The 20,919-nt window shown below is 37.1% G+C and overlaps 2 protein-coding genes across 5 annotated transcripts; both read right to left on the reverse strand.

Moving 5' to 3' along the window:
- Positions 1-10,473: 10,473 nt before the first annotated feature.
- LOC137713909 (lysine histidine transporter 1-like) lies at positions 10,474-13,808 on the reverse strand. The gene is made up of 7 exons (XM_068453264.2): positions 13,524-13,808; positions 12,535-12,918; positions 11,432-11,825; positions 11,233-11,338; positions 11,011-11,102; positions 10,862-10,930; positions 10,474-10,766 (listed from the first exon to the last, which is right to left on the reverse strand). Exons 1-7 carry the CDS (start codon positions 13,700-13,702, stop codon positions 10,668-10,670), a joined length of 1,323 nt encoding a protein of 440 aa, XP_068309365.2. The 5' UTR covers positions 13,703-13,808; the 3' UTR covers positions 10,474-10,667.
- A 552-nt stretch (positions 13,809-14,360) lies between these two features.
- On the reverse strand, positions 14,361-18,758 carry LOC137713617 (uncharacterized). Of its 4 annotated transcripts, XM_088684612.1 has the most exons (9): positions 18,645-18,758; positions 17,941-18,458; positions 16,383-16,547; positions 16,165-16,263; positions 15,926-16,027; positions 15,688-15,804; positions 15,357-15,500; positions 14,959-15,246; positions 14,361-14,762 (listed from the first exon to the last, which is right to left on the reverse strand). In XM_088684612.1, the coding sequence occupies exons 2-9, from the start codon at positions 18,454-18,456 to the stop codon at positions 14,472-14,474; spliced, it is 1,722 nt and encodes a 573-aa protein (XP_088540738.1). In that variant the 5' UTR covers positions 18,457-18,458; positions 18,645-18,758; the 3' UTR covers positions 14,361-14,471. The 4 variants fall into 4 exon arrangements, with proteins under 4 accessions (XP_088540738.1, XP_068309038.2, XP_088540739.1 ...); XM_068452937.2 differs by having other exon boundaries at positions 17,941-18,719; XM_088684613.1 differs by lacking the exon at positions 16,383-16,547 and having other exon boundaries at positions 17,941-18,720.
- Positions 18,759-20,919: the final 2,161 nt, after the last annotated feature.

Consider the following 20,919-nt stretch of genomic DNA (forward strand, 5'->3'; position numbering starts at 1 on the left):
TAAGAATAACAAAATTAATAGATTAAAGAAAGAGGATATCTCCTTCGTCAAATTGCTAGTGTTCCTCAGCAACTTGGAAGTTACAAAATTTCCGATAACAAAAGGCTTAACCCTGATCATGAAGATAAGCAATTTGGAAGTTACAAAATTTCCAATAACAAAAGGCTTAACCCTGATCCTGAAGATAGACCTCCGTTGCTAAAGACCCAATTTCCAAATTTTCAAATATTTTGATTATTACAAATAAAAAGTACCCAGAACCCTAAACATACCCAATCCCCATCCTTCTTGCCCTCAGATTCCTATACCCATGGCCATATATGCAGCTGAAGATAGACATCGACGGCTAAAGGCCATTATCGAAGAGCCGAGCTTGATCAAGCAAAGAAATCGCGAGACTATAGAATCGATCCGGTTTGAGATTCGCACCCAAGGCAACCGCCAAGAGGAACTCATCAATTAATTTCCCAACGAGCTTGATCTAGCAGAGAGAGAGGTAGAGACAGAGATAGATGAGGAAAGACAAAGAAGGAGGCATCGAGTGAGGAAAGCGAAGAAGAAGGCATATCGTAGTCCTTGGGAATCCCATGGTTCAGCACGGGACTATTTTGGACAATCTAAAGAGGTTTGGAGTCCACACGAGTCCGGGCTAGTCTCATTTAAGTTAGTCCCCAAGCATACCAAATATGGGACAATAATCCTAGCTAGTCCAGTCCCACTTAAGAAGATGAAACAAACACACACTAATTATATTAGAGATAATTAGCATGGGTAGAGTAACTAATAAATGCATGGCAATTTTAAAGAGAGCACGCAAAATTATCATTGAAAAATTAGACCACGTCTAGCCATTGTCGAAACGTGACCATGACACTCGCTAGACGAGACGACAAAACAACACTATCTGAGAAGGGAACCACTGGTCGGCTCATTCCAATGGATGACACTCTGGCCAAATCAGTCTGCAATGTTGCCACTCTAGTTGGATCCACAATATCTACCATTAAGGGAGGCGGTAGGGTCTCTCCATATTTGAAAGGCACGTGTGGTGGAGCAAACGTCAAATATGATTGCCTCATGAGCACTGGCAGAGCCACATCAAGGGTTACAGTGGGCTGTAGCTTAGGAAGGGTTTGTAACAATATGTATAGTGTAGAATCTAATATAATAGACAAAAAAAATGTAAGAAAAATTATTTTTTTTAATGAAACTAGCCCATTAAGTTTTTAGCACAACTAAAAATATTAAAGTTATAATGAAAATTGTGATGTCATTTTGTTTAACATTATTCTGCTTTTATCCAGTAGGTTTTATATTATTTTCAATCAATTTTTTAAAGATTGCCTTTATTTCTACTTTCATTGTTTTGTTTCGTGCTAGTTGTGTGGTTGTAGTTGAGATAGTCCATATATCAAGTTTTCTATCTTTTTTTTTATGTTTGCATCTAAATATGTGTGAAACTTGATGATTTATTGTAAGTTTTGCAGTTTGTACAGTTGTTCAGCCGCCAGATTTGCTCAGCCAAGGCAATGCCGTCGTCAGACCTCACAAGGTGGCAGGATCATACGAGTAGTGGGATAGTATCTCCACCACGGAATCCAATAGAGCAGGTGGGTCCAACCCACCAACAGCCCCGAATCCAAACCCAAACTCCAAATCCAGCCTCAAATCAAGGAAGAGACCTTGAAGGGCATATGACCTTGATCTGGGTAGCAGGGCCGGTCTAGAGATTTTTGAGGCCCGGGACGACGTCAAAGAATGTGCCCTCATTTCATATAAAAAAAATATTTTTTTTCACACGTAAAATATCGATAAAATTATATTTTAAAAAAAAACACTTCAAACTTAATAATTTAGAAATACGGAATAATTAACGTGACATCCCACATCGCCCAGGGGAGTGATCCTTAAATGTATATTCCTATCCCTACCTAGTACGAGGCCTTTTGGGAGCTCACTGGCTTCGAGTTCCATCGGAACTCCGAAGTTAAGCGAGAAGGGGGCTAGAGCAATCCCATGATGGGTGACCCACTGGGAAGTTGCTCGTGAGTTCCCAAAAACAAAACCGTGAGGGAATGGTAAGCCCAAAGCGGACAATATCGTGCTACTGTGGTGGAGTGGGCCCGGGAAGTGACATCCCACATCGTCCAGGGAAGTGATCCTTAAATGTATATTCATATCCCTACCTAGTACGAGGCCTTTTGGGAGCTCACTGACTTCGAGTTCCATCGGAACTCCGAAGTTAAGCGAGAAGGGGGCTAGAGCAATCCCATGATGGGTGACCCACTGGGAAGTTGCTCGTGAGTTCCCAAAAACAAAACCGTGAGGGAATGGTAAGCTCAAAGCGGACAATATCATGCTACTGTGGTAGAGTGGACCCGGGAAGTGATCCGCCCCGGGCCGGGATGTAACAATTGGTATCAGAGTCAATCCCTGGCCAGAAGTGTGCCGACGAGGACGTCGGGCCCCTAAGGGAGGTGGATTGTGACATCCCACATCGCCCAGGGGAGTGATCCTTAAATGTATATTCCTATCCCTACCTAGTACGAGGCATTTTGGGAGCTCACTGGCTTCGAGTTCCATCGGAACTCCGAAGTTAAGCGAGAAGGGAGCTAGAGCAATCCCATGATGGGTGACCCACTGGGAAGTTGCTCGTGAGTTCCCAAAAACAAAACCGTGAGGGAATGGTAAGCCCAAAGCGGACAATATCGTGCTACTGTGGTGGAGTGGGCCCGGGAAGTGATCCGCCCCGGGCCAGGATGTAACAATTAATTTATTTTGTATTAAGAGAAGGAAACTAAAAAACTTCAGGCTTTCAGTAGATAGAATATGAGTTTGTTTTCCATCTGAACTTTTAAAGTGTTTTTGTATAAATCGTGAGTTATTTTTTCTTATTTACTAACCTCGTCAATATAAGACTAAAAAAGTATTAATGTTTTTGAGTCTTTAAGGATATGTATAAGTAATGAATGAACACTAAATTAAACCTTTTGATGACACATAATATTATTTGCAAATTTGGTCTAAAAATTTAGTCTACGCATTATTTTTTTTCTGAAGATTAGACTTGAATTGGAACAGATATTTAAAAATAGCAACCCACATAGCTACTAGCTAGCAAATAAATTAACAACCAAACAAAAATTTGTAAAAATTGAAAACAATAAACATGCACATAGCATTTCGAACTTAGGACCTCTCGCTAATTTTAAACAACAAAAACCATTGCTTCTAATTAAACTTCTTGATCATTTAGCCAAATTTTATAAATTTATATTGTTATGAAAAGAAATTTGTAAAATTGGAATGTAAATAAGCACACATTGTGTTTTGAACCTAAGACCTCTTTATTCATTTAAACAACAAAACCACCGGTTCTAATTAAATTTATTTGTCACTAAACCAAATTTTATAAATTTATACTCTTATAAAAATATATATAAATATATTACCTTAATAATTTTGGTGCCTCTAATTTTTTTGAGCCCTGGACGATCGTCCTGCCCACGCTGAGCATGGGCCGGGCCTGCTGGGTAGGAGGCGCAATGCCATCGAAGTTGCATGCAAAATGGTGGGAGAGAGATTTGGGAAAGAGAAGAGAAATGAGGAAATGACCTTTTGTCCAAGTTGAAGGTAAAGCATGTAGTAATTCCGAAGGAAAGTTGGCCTTTATGATCCAACTATTTTTGTGAGAATTAAATGAATAACATTTTCCTCCTGTGATTTATCTACCTTTTACTTTGACAAAATTCGAGATTGTTATCTATTTCTTCTTTTAATATTTTTTTTAATATGGCACGTTATTCTCTCTGAATCAGTTTTATCTAATAAACGCAACTTAAATTTTATCTCAAACTTATTACCCTTAAACGCAACTTAAATTTATAAATTTTTTAGTACAAGCGATATTACTACACTAATTAAAAATAATAAAAGATAATAAAAACATTTTATTTTTTTATGTGTAAACACTAGATGCGTTATTTGTTATTTGATATTATATCAATAAAGAATTTAGGATAGAGCTGCCCCATGTGTTCTGCACTACATGGAGAACATGTGCTGATCAATCATCTAAAAGACTAAAACTGCTTTGTTGCTACACCCCTTGTGGTCCTGGGTCATGAAAACGAAATTGAACATAGAACATCGTAAGAGCAAATGTTCTTAACAACTTTGAGTTTACAAGCCTCTTGCGTCAGTTGAATAAGTTTGCTCCCGTTGTATAATGTAATTTTTTTTATTTTCCATTTATGGTACGTACATGATGACTAATGACTACTCCCCACTCGCTTCACGTAACAGAAACCCATTCTGGATTCAGATTTGAAGCACATACTCATAAGCTAAAGTGATAACCAGTTAGACGCAATTTTTTTTTCTTTGATCACCATGAATTGGCAATCTTGAGTCCAAGTAGTAAAACTAGGCGAAATTATCTTTAAAATGCTTGTCTACCTGTCTTGTTTGAAATTTAAATTTCGTTTACTCCAACTTTATGCTCAGTAATCTCTTTTTGATTTGTTTTTCATAACAGACTATCCCATCGTAGCCTCGGTACCGCATGAGGTGGCATAATATTTTTGGCGCTCAGGTGACACAGTACACCAAAATAGAGTCACGGAGCCCAAAGCCTCTTAGACGGCGAAATTAAACAATCAGAAATTTCACGAAATCCTCCACTCTTGGGGGATGTCCTCAGCGACAAGGAACATGTACTAGCTAGGCCAAGCAATGATGCTTGTGTATCTCTTTCAGTTTCCCAGCATAAGTAGGTTTACCAGTACTTATGAGCCATGATCTGCTTTTTCATATCGGTGGTTTAAATGTTTTAATAATATAATTCATTACAGTACTTTTAGTATGCACAGAAGCATAGTATCTATCGAAATCCTTGGTTGTTGGACCATAGGTCATTAATCCTTTTGCGCTTGCGCGCATTCAACAGTTCATTGCTACAGTGCATATTATACATCGGAACATAATAGAATTTTTGTCCAAATTTGATTAATTATAGACAAAAGGAAGAATTACAAATGCATGCACATAGAATTTATATGCTAATTGAATGAAAATATTCATACTTAATATACTAGAGCAGGAGAAGAAAAAACAGTAAGGGGAACTATATGAGGAATTGAAAGATTAACTAGCTTAATAAGCTGAAAATTAATTTTATGTCTAAAATAATGCAATCTATTCTATTAGTTTAGCTAGCTATGGATATGAAGGTGCACAGACAATGCAAGCAAGCAAGAGAATGGCAGTGGAAGCTCCATCCTCATCAATATTAGAGGTGCTCCTCTTGAACTTGCAAACCTTTGATAGTTGCTGCTGCTTCTGTGGCTGTTGCTGCTTGTGCTGCCTTCTCTTCAGTGCTTCTTCCACTTTAGACACCATCTTAACTGGTTACGGTAGAATCGGTGGGGGGTTGAGAGGCGGTAGTTTACCCTAAATTCAAATTTCAAATTTCAAATTAAACAATTACGAATTTAAAGGAGCGATCGAGAGACAAAGAAGAATGAGGAGATAGGGTATTTTTGCTTGGGGAAACAGACAGACATGCACTTCTCAATTTATAGGAAGCATTCTAACTTTTGTGATAATGCCTAAGTTGCCCTTGTTATACATTATTCTTGGGGTTCCTGGGGAAGATTTTAAGATAATATTGCAAGTGGGAGGAGGACATTTCTGTGTTAAATGGATGGGACCATTATTGCCAACATGTTTCAGTGACTGGACTTCTTATGCGTTTAAAATCACCAGTACAACAGCCTCGCATACATGCATGCACTACAATTAAACTACATGGATGATAACATAAAGTTTTCTCAGTAATTAGATACCTAAATGATCATCAATTTGGAATTTTTTTTCCGAAATGATTATGTTTGAATGGATACTTTAAAGATAGACGGTTTACCGAGCAACAATGAGAAGTGCACTGCAAAGTTGGCTGATCATGAAATTCAAAAACATGAAGAGTAAACATATAACACTGTACAAAGGAATTGACTACCAAACCCTAAATTTCTGAAATGGGGGATTAAGTCCAAGGTTAGGTCAGGTTGCAGGCTGGAAGTACGTAAATTGTAAACCAATTTAACCTCATGCGGAAACCCTTGTTAGTATTATATTATATCTCTTCATCTTCATCATCATTATTATTTCGGTTGCAGCTACCATTTCTATTTGGCATTCCGGCCGGTACATAGGATTCTCTCTTAATGTAGTTAGAACAATGCTCAATCATTATCAACCAATGTAATCTCTTAGCTGTACAAAATAAACTGACTTAAGAACTATAACTAGTCCCTTGACAAGTATAAGAACATTTAAAGATGATTGTGCTTGACCTACGAGAAAGCGGGCAACTCTCGACTGCAATATAGCATATATTTACAAACGAAGTGACTGCTTTTAGCCTATATCATATTTATAATAAATATGTGTAGATCTAAAGTATACAATTTGCGCATGCCTAGTACTTGGCAGAAGAACAAAAAAACAACAAAATGAAAGCTCTATAGAAATTAAAATAAAAAATAATTAGAAGACAATGCAATAATTGATAAGAAAGTCTAGGTCGTTATTATACTAGTTAGGGCTTCCCAGGTTAGTATTTTTGTCGCGTTCTATAAAGTGACAGAGGTCTTCATGTGCAAAGGCCACGAGACCATGTGTTCATGTTCTTGTTCTACCATGCTGATCGGCCTCCATCCACAGGGCCCGAAGGTTTCCCTCCATTACCTATATAACCTTTAATTTTATGACCCACATGTCATACATTTTTCTACCCTATATCATGCCCTAAATTTCAATCAATAAACCAGACTTTGATCTATTTAGTTTCATGAATCACAAAATGATTTTCTCTTCTCTTGCAATGTAATGTTTTGTTTTGTTTTTTTGTTTTTTGTTTTTTCAAATGAAGAAAGATTAGGCGATATTAACTCTATTAGGCAATATTAACTCTTCGGCAATGGTCGTATGCGAGGCACCTACCCCCAACGAAGGAGTGAGGACCCCAACACCCAGAAACACCCGACTCGTCCCTTTTCCACCAATTTTATTGATAATAAGTGAAAGTAAATGAAAAAGGTAGATGCAGGGGGACTATGCCAAGACCCGCAAAGACAAAAATGATCAACGAAAACGGTAATAAGGACAAAAAGAAATGTCATGAGCATGAGCAGAGGCTACAAAATGGAATCGTGGACCACCAGTAATAAGTATAACTCTCTGCCCCAAAAGAAGTTAAAATATATACAACCTGATTTCCATCTCTATAAATATGTGTACACATAAATCGCATTTGACAAATCGCCAAAGACAATTCTTCTAATCCTTCATAAGAAACCACAGGACCGCATTAGGAGCCTTAAAAATCGATATTGTTATTAGACTATACGTAAGAATCGTTTTTTTTTTTTTTTTTTTTTTTGTGAAATTGTGTTTGAACGTATGATATTTTTTTTTTTCAATTACAAGCGATACTATTACTCTAAGTTACACTAGACTAGAGGATAAAAAAAATGTTTAAATCCGAGACACAATAGATAGAAGATGAATGTCATGTGTATGAATGTATATGAATGTATGATCTTGATTCACAGTCTGTAAAAAATCATTCTAATGGTGTATATGTCTATTTATATAAAAATTTCTTCTAAAACTGAAATATGATTATACAATAACTCACCATTATAATGATTTGATTCCGCAACAATCTATAAAAACAAGTTACATATCACATGGGATTTGCTTTAAAAATATCTTGGTACTTAGCTTTTATACTTACAGCTGCATCTAGGGTTACATGATTGGGGACATGCCTTGCATAAATCATAAGATATAGTGTCTTGTTGATAAAATAAAATGGAGAAAAATACACGGTTAAAATTCATTTAACAGAAGGGTCCAAAGCAGTGGCGGAGCCAGGAATTTACAGCAATGGGGTCAAAAAATAGCTTTCAAAAATCGATCATACTTTCATTTAAAAATAGATTTCAAACTCAAATCCCAAATCCCACATACACTCATAGCTCTCACTCAAACAAAGAACAAGTAGATACGAAAATACGTAACAAATTTCTCTAGCACTAATATGAGAAATTGCTCAAAGGAGAGCAAAAAATGAAGCAATCCGTTACTGCCTTCTCTAAATAGCCCCATATTTTTCTCACTCTCTGCGTCTGCTTCTCTCTCAAAATGGTAGACCCGACTGCACTCTTTTTCAAATGGAAGAGCCGAATGCTCTCCCTGATGTGGCTCTCATCTCTCTCCTCTACTCACAAATTGGAGCTGTCGACAAACAACTCTTCTCTCTTCTGCTGCTGCTCAAAACCAAAAGGCATTACAAATACCTTAATATATATTGGATGCTGCCAAAACAAAAGGCTATGCCTTCTCTCCCATTATAAAACCAAAGTTATCAGCCTTTCTTTTTCTTTATTCTTCAAAAAACCAAAGCAATGCCTCTTCCCATTTTTTTCTCTTCTTTGCATCAAAAGAAAGTAGTGGCCCAACAAACTTACTAGGGTCAATGAATCCCATTGCACCCACCTTGGCTCCACTAGAGTAGTGGTCCAAAGGGACCAAACTTTCACAACCAGAAGATGCAGAAATCTTGGCTTTGAAATTTGAATGAAATGGACAAGTAAGAGAAGGAGAGGGCATGGTGCATGAACCCATAATTCTTAGCATGCACGGCAGAAGGGGCCATATTTTCAGAATATGGGATGTTGGCCATTCTGGGAACAAGCCATTTGGGTTGGTTAATTTGACCCTTGGATTTATATAGGCATTTGCTTTGGTTGGTGTTTAGTCCCTTCTTTCTTTAAGGTATTGTTTGGTATGCAGAAGGGACGGGACGGAACGGAATGGGACGGGACGAGACGGGATAGGACGGTACGGAACGAAGCGGGAGCAAAGATGCCCTCGGATGGAAACAAGGAGGAAGAAGAAGGAGACAGAGAGGTTATAATTTTGTGTTCCACAGATGTGGAACGAGTCGTTCCAGGGGGGTGAGGTGGAACGAAAATTCACCCAAAACTCGTCCCGTGGAACAGCTCGTTCCACCCGTTTTAGGCGCACCAAACGTGGGACGGAACACCTTGTCCCATTCTGTTCCGTCCCGTCCCACGTACCAAACGGTACCTAAAGGCACCAAAATACAAATCAGTCACCACGAGAGAGTGTGGATGTCTTCGTTTTCCTTCATTCCTAGGACTGTTCCCTAGCTCCTTGTTAACTAAATTCAGTTGCCCTACTAACTCTATGATTTTTTTTTCTTTGTCAAACTACTCACTCAATGATTGGTTAAGCCTAATTTTTAGGTATCTGTCTTGGTTCTTTTTTGTTTTTTTTTTTTTTTGTTTTTTTAATGTTGCTAAATAATGTTATTTAGACATATAAAACTGACAGAATTGACAATTCTCTAATACATGTGAATATTCCATATACAATGATAGTATCAACTTGTATTAGAAAGTTTGTCAACAAACAAGTGTAATTGTTTTCTGTGTCTATACAGTATTATTAATTATATAATCCAAAGAATATTAGATACAAAATAATACACTAGCCGGCCGCTATATGTGCTCTTGATTCCTATTTGAATGTTTTATGTTCTGGCGTGTTTTCAAAAAAGAGTTGAGTAGATTGATTATGTCGAAGGAGCAGTAGCTGTGAGAATGACAAACCGAAATTTACGAGGACTTGTAAGGAGCGAGACTACTTCCTATATAACTAATTAGCTTTATGGTGAAACTTCTGGTACCAATCAACTTAGATGGACGTGAATTGTGAACTCAGGATGTAAGCATTAAGATTAATTATACTCCTCACCGGTTATTCTCATTAGACTCACTCGGGCTGCTTCTTGTGATCCTCCTCCTCTCCTGCTGAGTGCTGACCATTACTAGTTGCATAGACAGAGAACAAACATATATATTTAATGCTGCTCCTTTTTCTTCCCGAAACTCGCATCAGACTTCTTGTCACGCTTGTCCGAGTGATTGCCGTGACAAGAAGACCGCAAGCTTTGTGGTATAGATCAGATATAACTCTACCAATCAAAACTAAGTTTGTTTGCTTTATTAAACTTGTATGTTGCTGCTTCACATGCTCTCAGGTTCAATTCAGACTATCAGCGCTAAAATTGATTAAAAACCAAATCCAGATTATTCAGGCTTCACGGCAATTGCATCAAAGTGGAATCTGAATGCAAAGCGAATTAAGTGAATATACAGAAAAATGTTTGGTATTATATGAATGTAATGCAGAGAGCAAAAGCAAAGGAAAACACCTAATTTTGACATGCATGCATGCCTCGTAACTTTAAAAAACAATCTCTCACAGTCACAGCTCGGATTCATGGACAGGAGCTTAGTAGATATTTAGCCTCCTTCGATCCGATGGTCGAAAATTATTTTTTTCTCTTCAAATAATGAATTAGATTGAATCTAAAAATTACAATTGATAGAGCTCAAAATAATATTGTTGAAGAGTTTCCCATTAACAATTAGAGAGGTTCTGTATTAAATTGCATATCCACCAAACTAACTGAATTATACAAAGCAATAAGCAGGTCCTAATATTATTAAAGAAAGTTAAATTTAAATAACACAATTTCTTGTCTCAACTCAATCTCCAGGCGCATATGTTCAAGAGTAGAATTTGAAGTTCTTGGCTTGAAGTATGAGATTCCTTAATGCGCCGATCGGAGCTAAAAGCATCAGTGACACTCCAACTATGATGCAGAACTGTCATTGCAACAAGCAGCCCGAAATTGTTCGTTTAAAAATGAAAGAATACGAAAGGAAAAAATAAACTTCGATTCCTTGAGAGCTAAGCTTACCCAATTTGCAAACCAGGAAAGGCCAAACCTCTTTGGTTTGCAGATGACAAGCCACATGATGCAAGGGAGCTGCAAAACGATCGAACAAAGAAATTTTAGACATTTTAATTTGCATGGAAATTGGGATTTAGAGGTTTATGGTTCCTTACATAGTATGTTGTAGGAGCAAAAGCAAATCCTCCGAAGAAACCGAGAAGCCCGCCAAAGAAGGGGAATGTAATCCCAACGAACAAGGTGAATGCTGCATCGGCGAAATACAGAGTATCGATATTATTTACATTGTTGATCACATCTCTTACAATGGAACGACTTATATATGAAGTCATTCCAAGATTAAAGATTAGATAAACGAGCAGGAAAATGCTACTTACCAACAATCACATTACGTGTTATGAAGCGAAGGAACAAAGATGGCTTGAATTTCATCTTCTTCAACAGAAATAATTCCGCCATGTCAAACACCGGCATGGCGTAGACCTACATATATGTATTTAAAAAACTTGTTATGCAAGAAAGAACAGAAACTCAACTGATTTTTATGCAGATCATAAATTTAAAATAGTAGCGTACCTGATAACTTCCAATGACATGAACAACAACAAAGCAATTCGCAAGAACAATAAGCCAAGCAGGCTTCTCCAACGATATGAGGATGTTATCCTCGACGTGGTTTCCAAACACCCAGTACCCGATGAGTGCAACGGGGAGATAGCACATTGCGACCACAATGTAAGCAAGAACCACCCCCTTCCACATGGGGTTTTTGGACGGCTTTTCGGGCGTGGAAGGAATCGTTGCTTGAATCTCCAAAACCACATTGTGGCCAGCAAAAGCAAAAGCTATATCTCCCAAAGCATTAAAGAAGTTGAACGTATTCCCTGCAGCGGTTGAAGCCCTGGGACCATACTGCACTTGTGGCTCCACCCCTTTGTGCAGAGAAGCTCCCCAAGCAATGGTAGAGTAGCTGTTGAATTGGACAAGTATTCACAGTTAAAACGACATTTACAAACCGAATTTGCAGATTAATTTGTAGGCAGATGGAATTTGAATTTTTTTAGTTTTACTTTAAATGGATTAAGAGAATTTCTTATTGAAACTAGTGTTCCCTTAACATTAAGGGCTCATTTTACATTTAACAACGATTGGATTAAAATGGATAACTCACTAGATTAGATGTATATTGGAAGAAGAAATGGATACTAACTTCAAAAAATTGTCCAAGTTAGAAGATGGATCGGTAATGAACGAAACTTATCCTTTCCAATCCCCTAAAAAAAGAGACGACTAGAAGGTGGGGATAAGTTTTCTTCACAACTACTCCATCGTCTACCATTAACTTGGAAAAGGTTTTGGGAGTTGTCATTCATTCATTTTATCCTCAGTTATTCCTTCCAATCCAATCCTTGACACCAAACTGAACCTAAGAGTACACATTGGTTTCTCCCTATCACAGGATCATGAAACCCTTCTCTCCATCTCTCTCATCAAGAGATAGAGTTGGATATATATCTTTTAAAAACAGAATTGTTGTAAGCACTTCGAAAACGTCGTTCTGCATTGCTCTCCTCTTCAATTTTTTACACCGAGGAGGAGAGCAGATAGATCTTTTCGGAGTGCAAATAGCAGATCTCTAAAATAATTATAAAATAAAATAAAGAAATATACGTACATACCTCAATGACATGACAGCAGCAGCAAGAGAAACACTAGCAATGGAATTGAGGCTAGGGAGGTGGGAGAGAACAAAGTGAACGGATGCAAAGATCATGATGAAGTAGGTGGTTTTGATAGGCTTACAGTCAGGGCACACAGTGCTGTGAATCTTCTTCAAGGAATTGCCACCTGTAATCATATACACTATGCAAGTCCCAAGTTCCACCATCAGTTGTTGGGGCACCACAATGTAAAGCCCTAGCTTTTCCCCAAAGGCATGTTGCCCTAACTCATGGTACCTATCAAACCTCTTGCCAGGTACAATTTCATGCATTTCTACCATCTGCCATAAGGTGTAGAGTGTAATTATCCATGAGAGAACCAGCACTGCTACTCCAGGGCCCCTAATACAAGAAACATTGATTAGATTATATTTTCTAGAACGTAAAACGCTTAGAAGAGGACTTGTAGGTTAAGCGGTTAAGAGCATTCACATCATTTGTATACAAGGGGCTATAGCTCATGTAGCATTTTCAAAAAGTAAATTACAATATATTTTAATGATATTCACCCCAAATAACCTAGTAGCTCAATGTGCCCGGCTTTTTTGTACCTAAATTTGAATCCCTCTCCTTGTAAATAGATCGTTTAGATGAAAAAGAAAATTAATTCCCATGAATTATTCACTCATGATCTTTATTCTTAGTACCAAATTTCTATCGTTTCATGATTTCTTTAAATATTCCCTTATTCGTCTCCCAAAATTCATGTTAACAAGCAATGACCACCCTTTGAAAATTACTGAATCCACCTTTGTTTGTATAAAAATTAAAATAAAAAAAAAATAAAAAATAAAAAACCTATAACGGTTGACTTTTAACTTAAACACAACGTTGTCCCCGAACACAAACACAAAATCCTCACATAAAAACATTGATTGCTTATGTTTTTTCTTCCCATAGAGATAGTGAGAAAGTACGGAAACTATATATATGTATAGGTTGCTTACCATCCAAGTTGAGACATGGCATAGGGGAGGCCAAGAACTCCAGCACCAACCATGGCAGTGACATTGTGGAATGCAGAATACCACCACGTGGCGTTCCTTGATTTCGTGATCGGCAGCCAGTCGTTGATATCTTGCACCTCCTGCTGCTGCTCCTCTCTAATTTCTCCACTTCCTCCCATCTTTTTTTTCAGCAGGAAATCAAAACTGTTAATCCCACAAATCTCCTTGATTATGCGTAAACAACAATAAATCTCATTTTTCGGATTGAATTTAAATAATTAGGTCACTGATCCAATATGATTACGTGACTGGTTACTTGGAGTTTGTATCCTAATTAAATTGAAATTGTGTATAGTGGTTCTATTTAACTAAAATGTGGAAGAAATTTCGGCCGTTCGATCGGAAATAAAAAATCTGATATACCCTTGTGATTTTTCACTGTATTCCACAGTACAAAGTATTCAGAATTTAAAAGAAAGAGAAAACCCGCTGTGGAATCTGGAACGTATCTTTACTCAATGAGTCATTGTGTAACTGAAATTCCTCTCCCATACTCTATGATCCTGATTGTCTCGGGACACGTGTCAAGCGTTCGTGCAATCAGATCTAAATTTGATGCACGATCTCCGCCGGAGATTCGGTTTGGACAGCCACGGACGATTATTCCTAACATCCGTAACAAAACTGAGTCAGTTGCAAGTGTACATCTCGCACTAGTCACGGATTCAGGAATCAGAGTTGTCAACCGCTAGAGATCCGTTTAATTTGAACAGCTGTTCAGACACTTTAAGCGTATGCAGCTTGTGCATACATTAATCGCGTGGACGGTTCATAAAATTTCTATCAAATCCAAAGCTAAAAACACTTGGCCGATAAAAATGAAAAATCTATACAAAGTGTCACTGGTTTACTATGGAGTGACAAGCAACCTGAAAGTAAACAATTGTGCTAAAAAAGCATCCGGTTACATAGCAGGAGACCGCCGGAACTAATTCTCCGTTGTTGCTTCAACCTTTCGAAGAGTAAATCGTCATTTTTCTTGAGCTGGAGATACTCTTCCATGTCGAACTGCGAACCATTTGACCCACCAAGGCGTGACTGGCACTCGTAGCTTCTATATCCTCCAACTTTACTTCCTGCATCTTCCATGTTAATTGACAGGGCGTCGACTATTCCAGGGCTCCAGCTTCCATGGCTGCTAACAGATTGATTACTTTGATCTTGCACTTTTATCACTCCCTGAGAAATGAATTTAATGAAATTGAGATGATAAGAGAAGAGAAAATCATGAACGAAGATAAAAATAGTATGATCATGAACGGCTATATCAGCCTGCAATAGTAGACAAAATGGGCTCAACAAATAAGAACTGCACATGTCAACTCTGTCCATATGCTAGACTTTATAATCGCAAGATGAGCTAATCATTTATCACCTGTGGTTCGTTCTTATTCTTGCATCCTATTGGCGTAGCATCATTACTAGTCTCCCACTGCAACCAAGGTAGAACAACCCCATCCATTGTGACAGGAAGAGGAGTAGAAAAAGCTGGACTCAGATAAGTTTCGTGCTTTGTTATTCCTCCTATACTTGAACTTGTATCGCTCCTTTCTCCGTCAATTGATGATATATCTGTGTCTTCCACATTTGAAATGAAGTCCTCAATGTATCTCTCCGCCTCCTCAGTCAGTCGCTTAGACATCCTACCTCTGTCGTTACTCCTCTGTGAAAGTGAAAAGCAGAAGTTGATAAGAAAGTAAAACAAAGAGAATTAAAAATCCCAAGAAAAACACGGTAACATGCAAATCTGCAGTGTTTCAGACAGATTGGTACCCGTCTGGTTCTTGATGATCTGTCTGTGGCAACAACAATGTTATTTGGCTCGGGAAGCAATTCTTTGACAATCTTAGACAGCTCCCTACTATGTTGTTCCTCCAGTACTATTTCAGCTAATAAATCTTGTTTTCGTTTTTCTGACTGTCACATACATGGAAAAAAAAAGAAAAATATGATCAATAGTAGTCAAACTTTTTTCAAATGGCATACGGCACCCTCAGTTAACAACTTCAATAAAAACCGATAATGATCTGCTCTTCCTTATCTATATAATCAAGGCCACATACTCTTCCTTAACTAAACTAAGCCTTTATAGTAACATGAATACCTGTTCCAATTTGGAGGAGTAATTCTTCCTGATCGAAGAAACAGCCTGAAGTACATCTTTACTGTTAGAACGTAAATCACCAGGTGCTGAAACAGCGGATTTAGTTTTCTCATTCGCCTGAATAAGATAAAAAGGAACCAAGGTTAGGATGCATATGACAGGAGGACAAAACTCTAAAATCAAACAAAAGGGATGAAACAAATGTCAACAAAGATATAAAGAACGCTATAATACATACAATTTCAAGTTCTGTCCGGATCTCTTCCACAGCATGTCTAAGTTCTTTCCGCATTACTTCATAAAGTCCACTTTTAACATCATTACCAGCAGGGTGCTCTGCCTAAAGGGTGACAAGAAGGTAAAAATAAACAACCAATATAAAAGAGCCACACAAAGGTGGTTATCATAACACAAAACAACTAATGTAAAGAACTACACAGAGGTTGTTATCCTAACATAATGTGTTCAAAAGTAGACCTTCTTCTCTGAATATACAGCTCGGATAGTTTTCTCAACCCCATTTTTGTTGGAATAAGCATCCCTCCCCTCGTCATCAGTTAGGACCGAAGACTGGCTCTGAAAGGCCCAAAGAAATTGTCTCAAAACACAATTCACTTCTAAGAACTATTCTGACTGGAAAACACATTAAACAGCATTAAATGAAAATACCAAAAGTTAAAGAAGTTAAGACTTACAGAGTAACCATCATGGGACTTAAAATCTTTCTGGCTAAGAGATCTTCTCAAAGCTGGTCTAAAATTTGAATCTGTTGACTTACGGGACAAGGGTGTCTGGTTGTTTCCACTAACGAAGTTCCTCGACTTAACGGTGCTGCGATTGTGGGTATGATCTAGATCACTCTATCATTAAAAATACAACAAATGATCCACAAATAAATGAGTGGAAGAATTACACTAATCCGACATAGCTAACAAGAATCGTTTAATTTAACAAGAGTAAACTGTCGATTTACCCCCTGAACTTTCACCTAACTTTCGATTTTCCCCCTGAACTTTTCTATTGGAAAATTAAGGACTCAAACTAATTTTTTTAGCCGATTTGCCCCCTACCGTTAGTTTTTCATATATTCCATCCATATTTCTGTTAAGTGAGACCATGTGCACAACATGTGAGGGTAGTTAAGTCATTTCACTCTTAAAAATGATTAAAAAACTGAAAATAAATAAAAAAACAAAACTTTCCGTCTATTTTTTCCCACTAATTCCTATCCTTAATTTTATTCTTCCCTCTCATTCCTATGCATGCGAAATTGACATATGGTGTTATTGTCTTCATAAGTAGCTAAGTTAGTCTTTTTCTTGAAGCATGTACTACCATTTTTATTTTCCCTAACAAATTAATAATTTGACAAATGCTCGTGTTATTGTCTCCAAAACAAAACAGTGCATTAATATAAGAAACATGTTCATAATACTCATAAAAAATGCTCAAGATAATTACATACTTTTCATAATGTCATAAAAAATGCTCAAGATAATTACAAACTTTTCATAATGTCATAATAATTACATACTTTTTATGAGTATTATGAACATGTTTCTTAAATCAATGCACTACTTTGGAAACAATAGCATTTGTAAAATTATTAATTTGTTAGAGAAAATAAAAATGGTAGTACATGCTTCAAGAAAAAGACTAACTTAGCTACTTATGAAGATAATAACACCATATGTCATTTCTCATGCATAGGAATGAGAGGGAAAAATAAAATTGAGGATAGGAATTAGTAGACAAAAATTGAGGCAAAGTTTTGTTTTTTTATTTATTTTAAGTTTTTTAATCATTTTTAAGAGTGAAATAACTTAACTACACCACATGTTATGCACATGTTCTCATTTAACAGAAATATGGATGCAATATATGAAAAACTAACGGTAGGGTCAAATCAGCTAAAAAAATTAGTTTGAGTCCTTAATTTTCCAATAGAAAAGTTGAGGGGGAAAATCGAAAGCTAGGTGAAAGTTCAGGGGTACATCGACAATTTACTCATTTAACAATCCAAGATTAACAAATTATATCAATTTCTTCCATCCCAATACTCTCTTGTTCAATGGCATTATACTGTCTAAACAATCTTTAATTACACACTCTAATTGTAGCTTTAATTCAAATTGCACTAGTATAAAAAATAAGGCCATAAAGCAATAGTATCTAAACGTTTTACAATGTGCATTAAATCAAATAAATCAAAATTCAACGGGAAACTAAAAGTATAAGGACACCAATTCTCACCTCAGAATCGCTCATCTGATACCGGGCAACCGAAACCGATCGCCTTCGGCTTGAATTACCCTTACTTTCCGAAACTACCCTTCCTCCAGCTGAATTATTACCAGTACCGCCCCTCACATCACCACCACCACCACCAATTCTCGGGCCGTGCCTCGACACCGACCTCCCACGCCTCTGCGAGGCACTGTCAGCAGGAGTAGCTTCGGAGCTCCGCGCAACCGAGCGGCTCCGGTCAGCAGAGGAGTCGAATAGCTCGACGGCGAGGTCGTCGAGGCTGATCTCCGGGAATCCCGAGCCTCTGACCGTGTTGACGAACCTCCCTCTGCTGGGAACCCGATTATCATCGTAATCGTCAGCCGCCGGTGTCCGCTCCGGCAACCCGCGCGAGAAGCAGCTCAGGCTGCGGGAGCGCCGGTGAGACGCCTTCCGATTAAACGAAGCCGAGTCTTCCGGCGGAGCCTTGGACGCTCCGATCGGCGTCCGCTTCGTCGTTGATTTGAACGCCGAGGTCGCCATTCCTGGTACGAATCGAACAAATCAAGAAAGCAAATATTCAATCAATTTTTACAAATTTGATGGATGCATATATGGAAGGTGAAGACTTAGGGTTTGAAGGTAAGCAATTTGAAGGCTGTCAAAGAAAACGATGGAATCAGATTGTAGAGAGAGAAAGAGAGGAGAGGAGAGGAGAGGAGAGAGCTCACGAGGTAGCTGAGAAAGTGATTTGTAGAGAGAGAGAGGTTTAAAGGGGGGTTGTGTAATGGAGGGGAAGATTGGCGGATAGATCGAAAATTGGGGAGAATTTGAATGACGGAGCTGTTACGATACGGACTTTGGGTTAACGGACTCACGTGGGCTGGGCCGGACATTAACTTTCCCATTTAATATTTTGTCGACGGGTATTTTTTGTTTTTATTTTTTACAAACGATAGATTTTGTTAGATTAAATGTTAGATTAGATATCGATGAAATTCGAATCCACACCGTCATGCAAAAACTCAACTTTTTCCACCACTATGATGAAGGGTCACTTGTTATTTATTTATGTTTGTTGGAATCTTTAGTTTTGCAATCTTATGGCATATTTATTTTTATATGGGAAAGATAATTATTATAATTCGAAAATAATAAATTTGATATAAGTTTAATTTTGTGAGTTGTTACTACGTAGTTTTTTTTTTTTTGTTGGATTAGTTTCATACACTAATTATCTACATCGGTTTTTTTTTTTCTTTTATTAAATTGTAACTTATTTTTTGCTCAATTTTAAGATTAAATATAAGAATTAAATATTGTTTGTCTTTTTTCGCTGCACCTAATTCGTACGTCAATTTTTCTTGGGACACTGTTGGATTTAGTACAGTTTTCCTATTTTTCAACTTTAATTAAATTTTTTTACTCAAATTTTTAATGTAAATATTTATATACGAAAACATAACCACTTTCATGGAAAATAGGTAAAAAAAATTATATGCCATCATATATCATACATATACCATAAGTTGATAAAATACAGCCACCTAATACTACGGTCGGGTAGTGTTCCTCTTCACTTGAAGGTAAGGGTCTTAGGTTCAAATCTCATGGATAGTGAATTCGATACCAAATTAGGCTGCCCATTGTGTGGTTTAACCAAACTCCCCCTCCCCTTAGTGTAAAAATATTGATATACTAAAAACAAAACAAAAAATTGATAAAATACATTTAACCTATGATAGAGGTATCTACGAGAATAGATAAAAATCAATCTATCCAGTTTAAAATGACAAAAAAAAAAAAAAAAAAAGTTGATAAAATACATTTAACCTATGATAGAGGTATCTACGAGAATAGAAAAAAATTAATCTACCCGGTTTAAAAGGTATTCGTCTTCCATACATTTATTAATTCATACTAGTATATATGTTCATATATATAGTACCTACAACATAAATTAGTTAACACAATTAATCTGTGATTGAGGTAGCAGAAAAAAAAGAGGAAACTAGTTGTAAGTCCAATTTTGTGCGCTCTTATTAGGAATACTCTTTTTTTTTTTTTTTTTGTTATTTACTGAAATGGGTCCGAATACTGTACATTTGTCTTAATGAGCCAGCTTTTTCTTTCTAAATATTAATTTTCATTTCTAATATTGTCCTTATGATTTAAATTTGTATGATCTTAATCGTATTTTTTTCAAAGGAATTATTTGTTGTGTTCTGAGGTTCTTTTGAAATTTAAAAAATGGAGCCTTCGTGCAGTTGCAACCTGCACACATAACATATTTCAAACAAATAAAGACACTACAAAATACCTATCAAAAAGGTATTTGAAATGAACCTATTGGTGCGAGATTTCTTACACGAAGAAATACCTCCATAAATTTTTTGACTATCCACACGTTCATTGAATCCCTCATCAAGAAGCGTCCATTGATGTCATTTTTTCCAAAACTTCGTTATAGTGAGGGGTACCTATAAAAGGTAGTCCAACATTCAAGTCAGTTAATTGAATCCATATTCTCTAGTCAAGGGGTTTTGATCGCATGCCTTGTTCTCTAACTCTTCTCCCTTTTTATAGAGCTTAGATGCTTGGGAAACAAGTTCCACTACCTCATCCCTCGCATTGCATTGTATTCTTGCATCGACTCCACGTGCTCGTGAACTCGTTTCATATAAGTTGATCTCTTCCTTTCAGCTTGTTTTATTTGTTCTAACTTTTGGTAGGGCTTCATCTGAGTATCGTCTAGGCCCTGCATCACCTTTTGAGGTATAACTTATGATCATAATTGTTTAGTTTTAGGTTGCATTTTCTAAGATTATTCATGCAAAAAATCAGCAAAACCAAAAAATGTTTTAGCCAATGCTTATTCATTGAGAAAAGTTATTGCATATTGGAAGAATATATAACGGACAGTGCTTTATTTTACATTTTTTTTTAATACAAGTGATGTTCAACGCTAATCTACACCAAAGGGAAATGAGGATTTAAACCTGAAAC

This window comes from Pyrus communis, chromosome 14 (assembly GCF_041283825.1).
Source record: "Pyrus communis isolate YQ-2024b chromosome 14, ASM4128382v1, whole genome shotgun sequence".
NCBI classification, from domain to species: Eukaryota; Viridiplantae; Streptophyta; class Magnoliopsida; order Rosales; family Rosaceae; genus Pyrus; species Pyrus communis.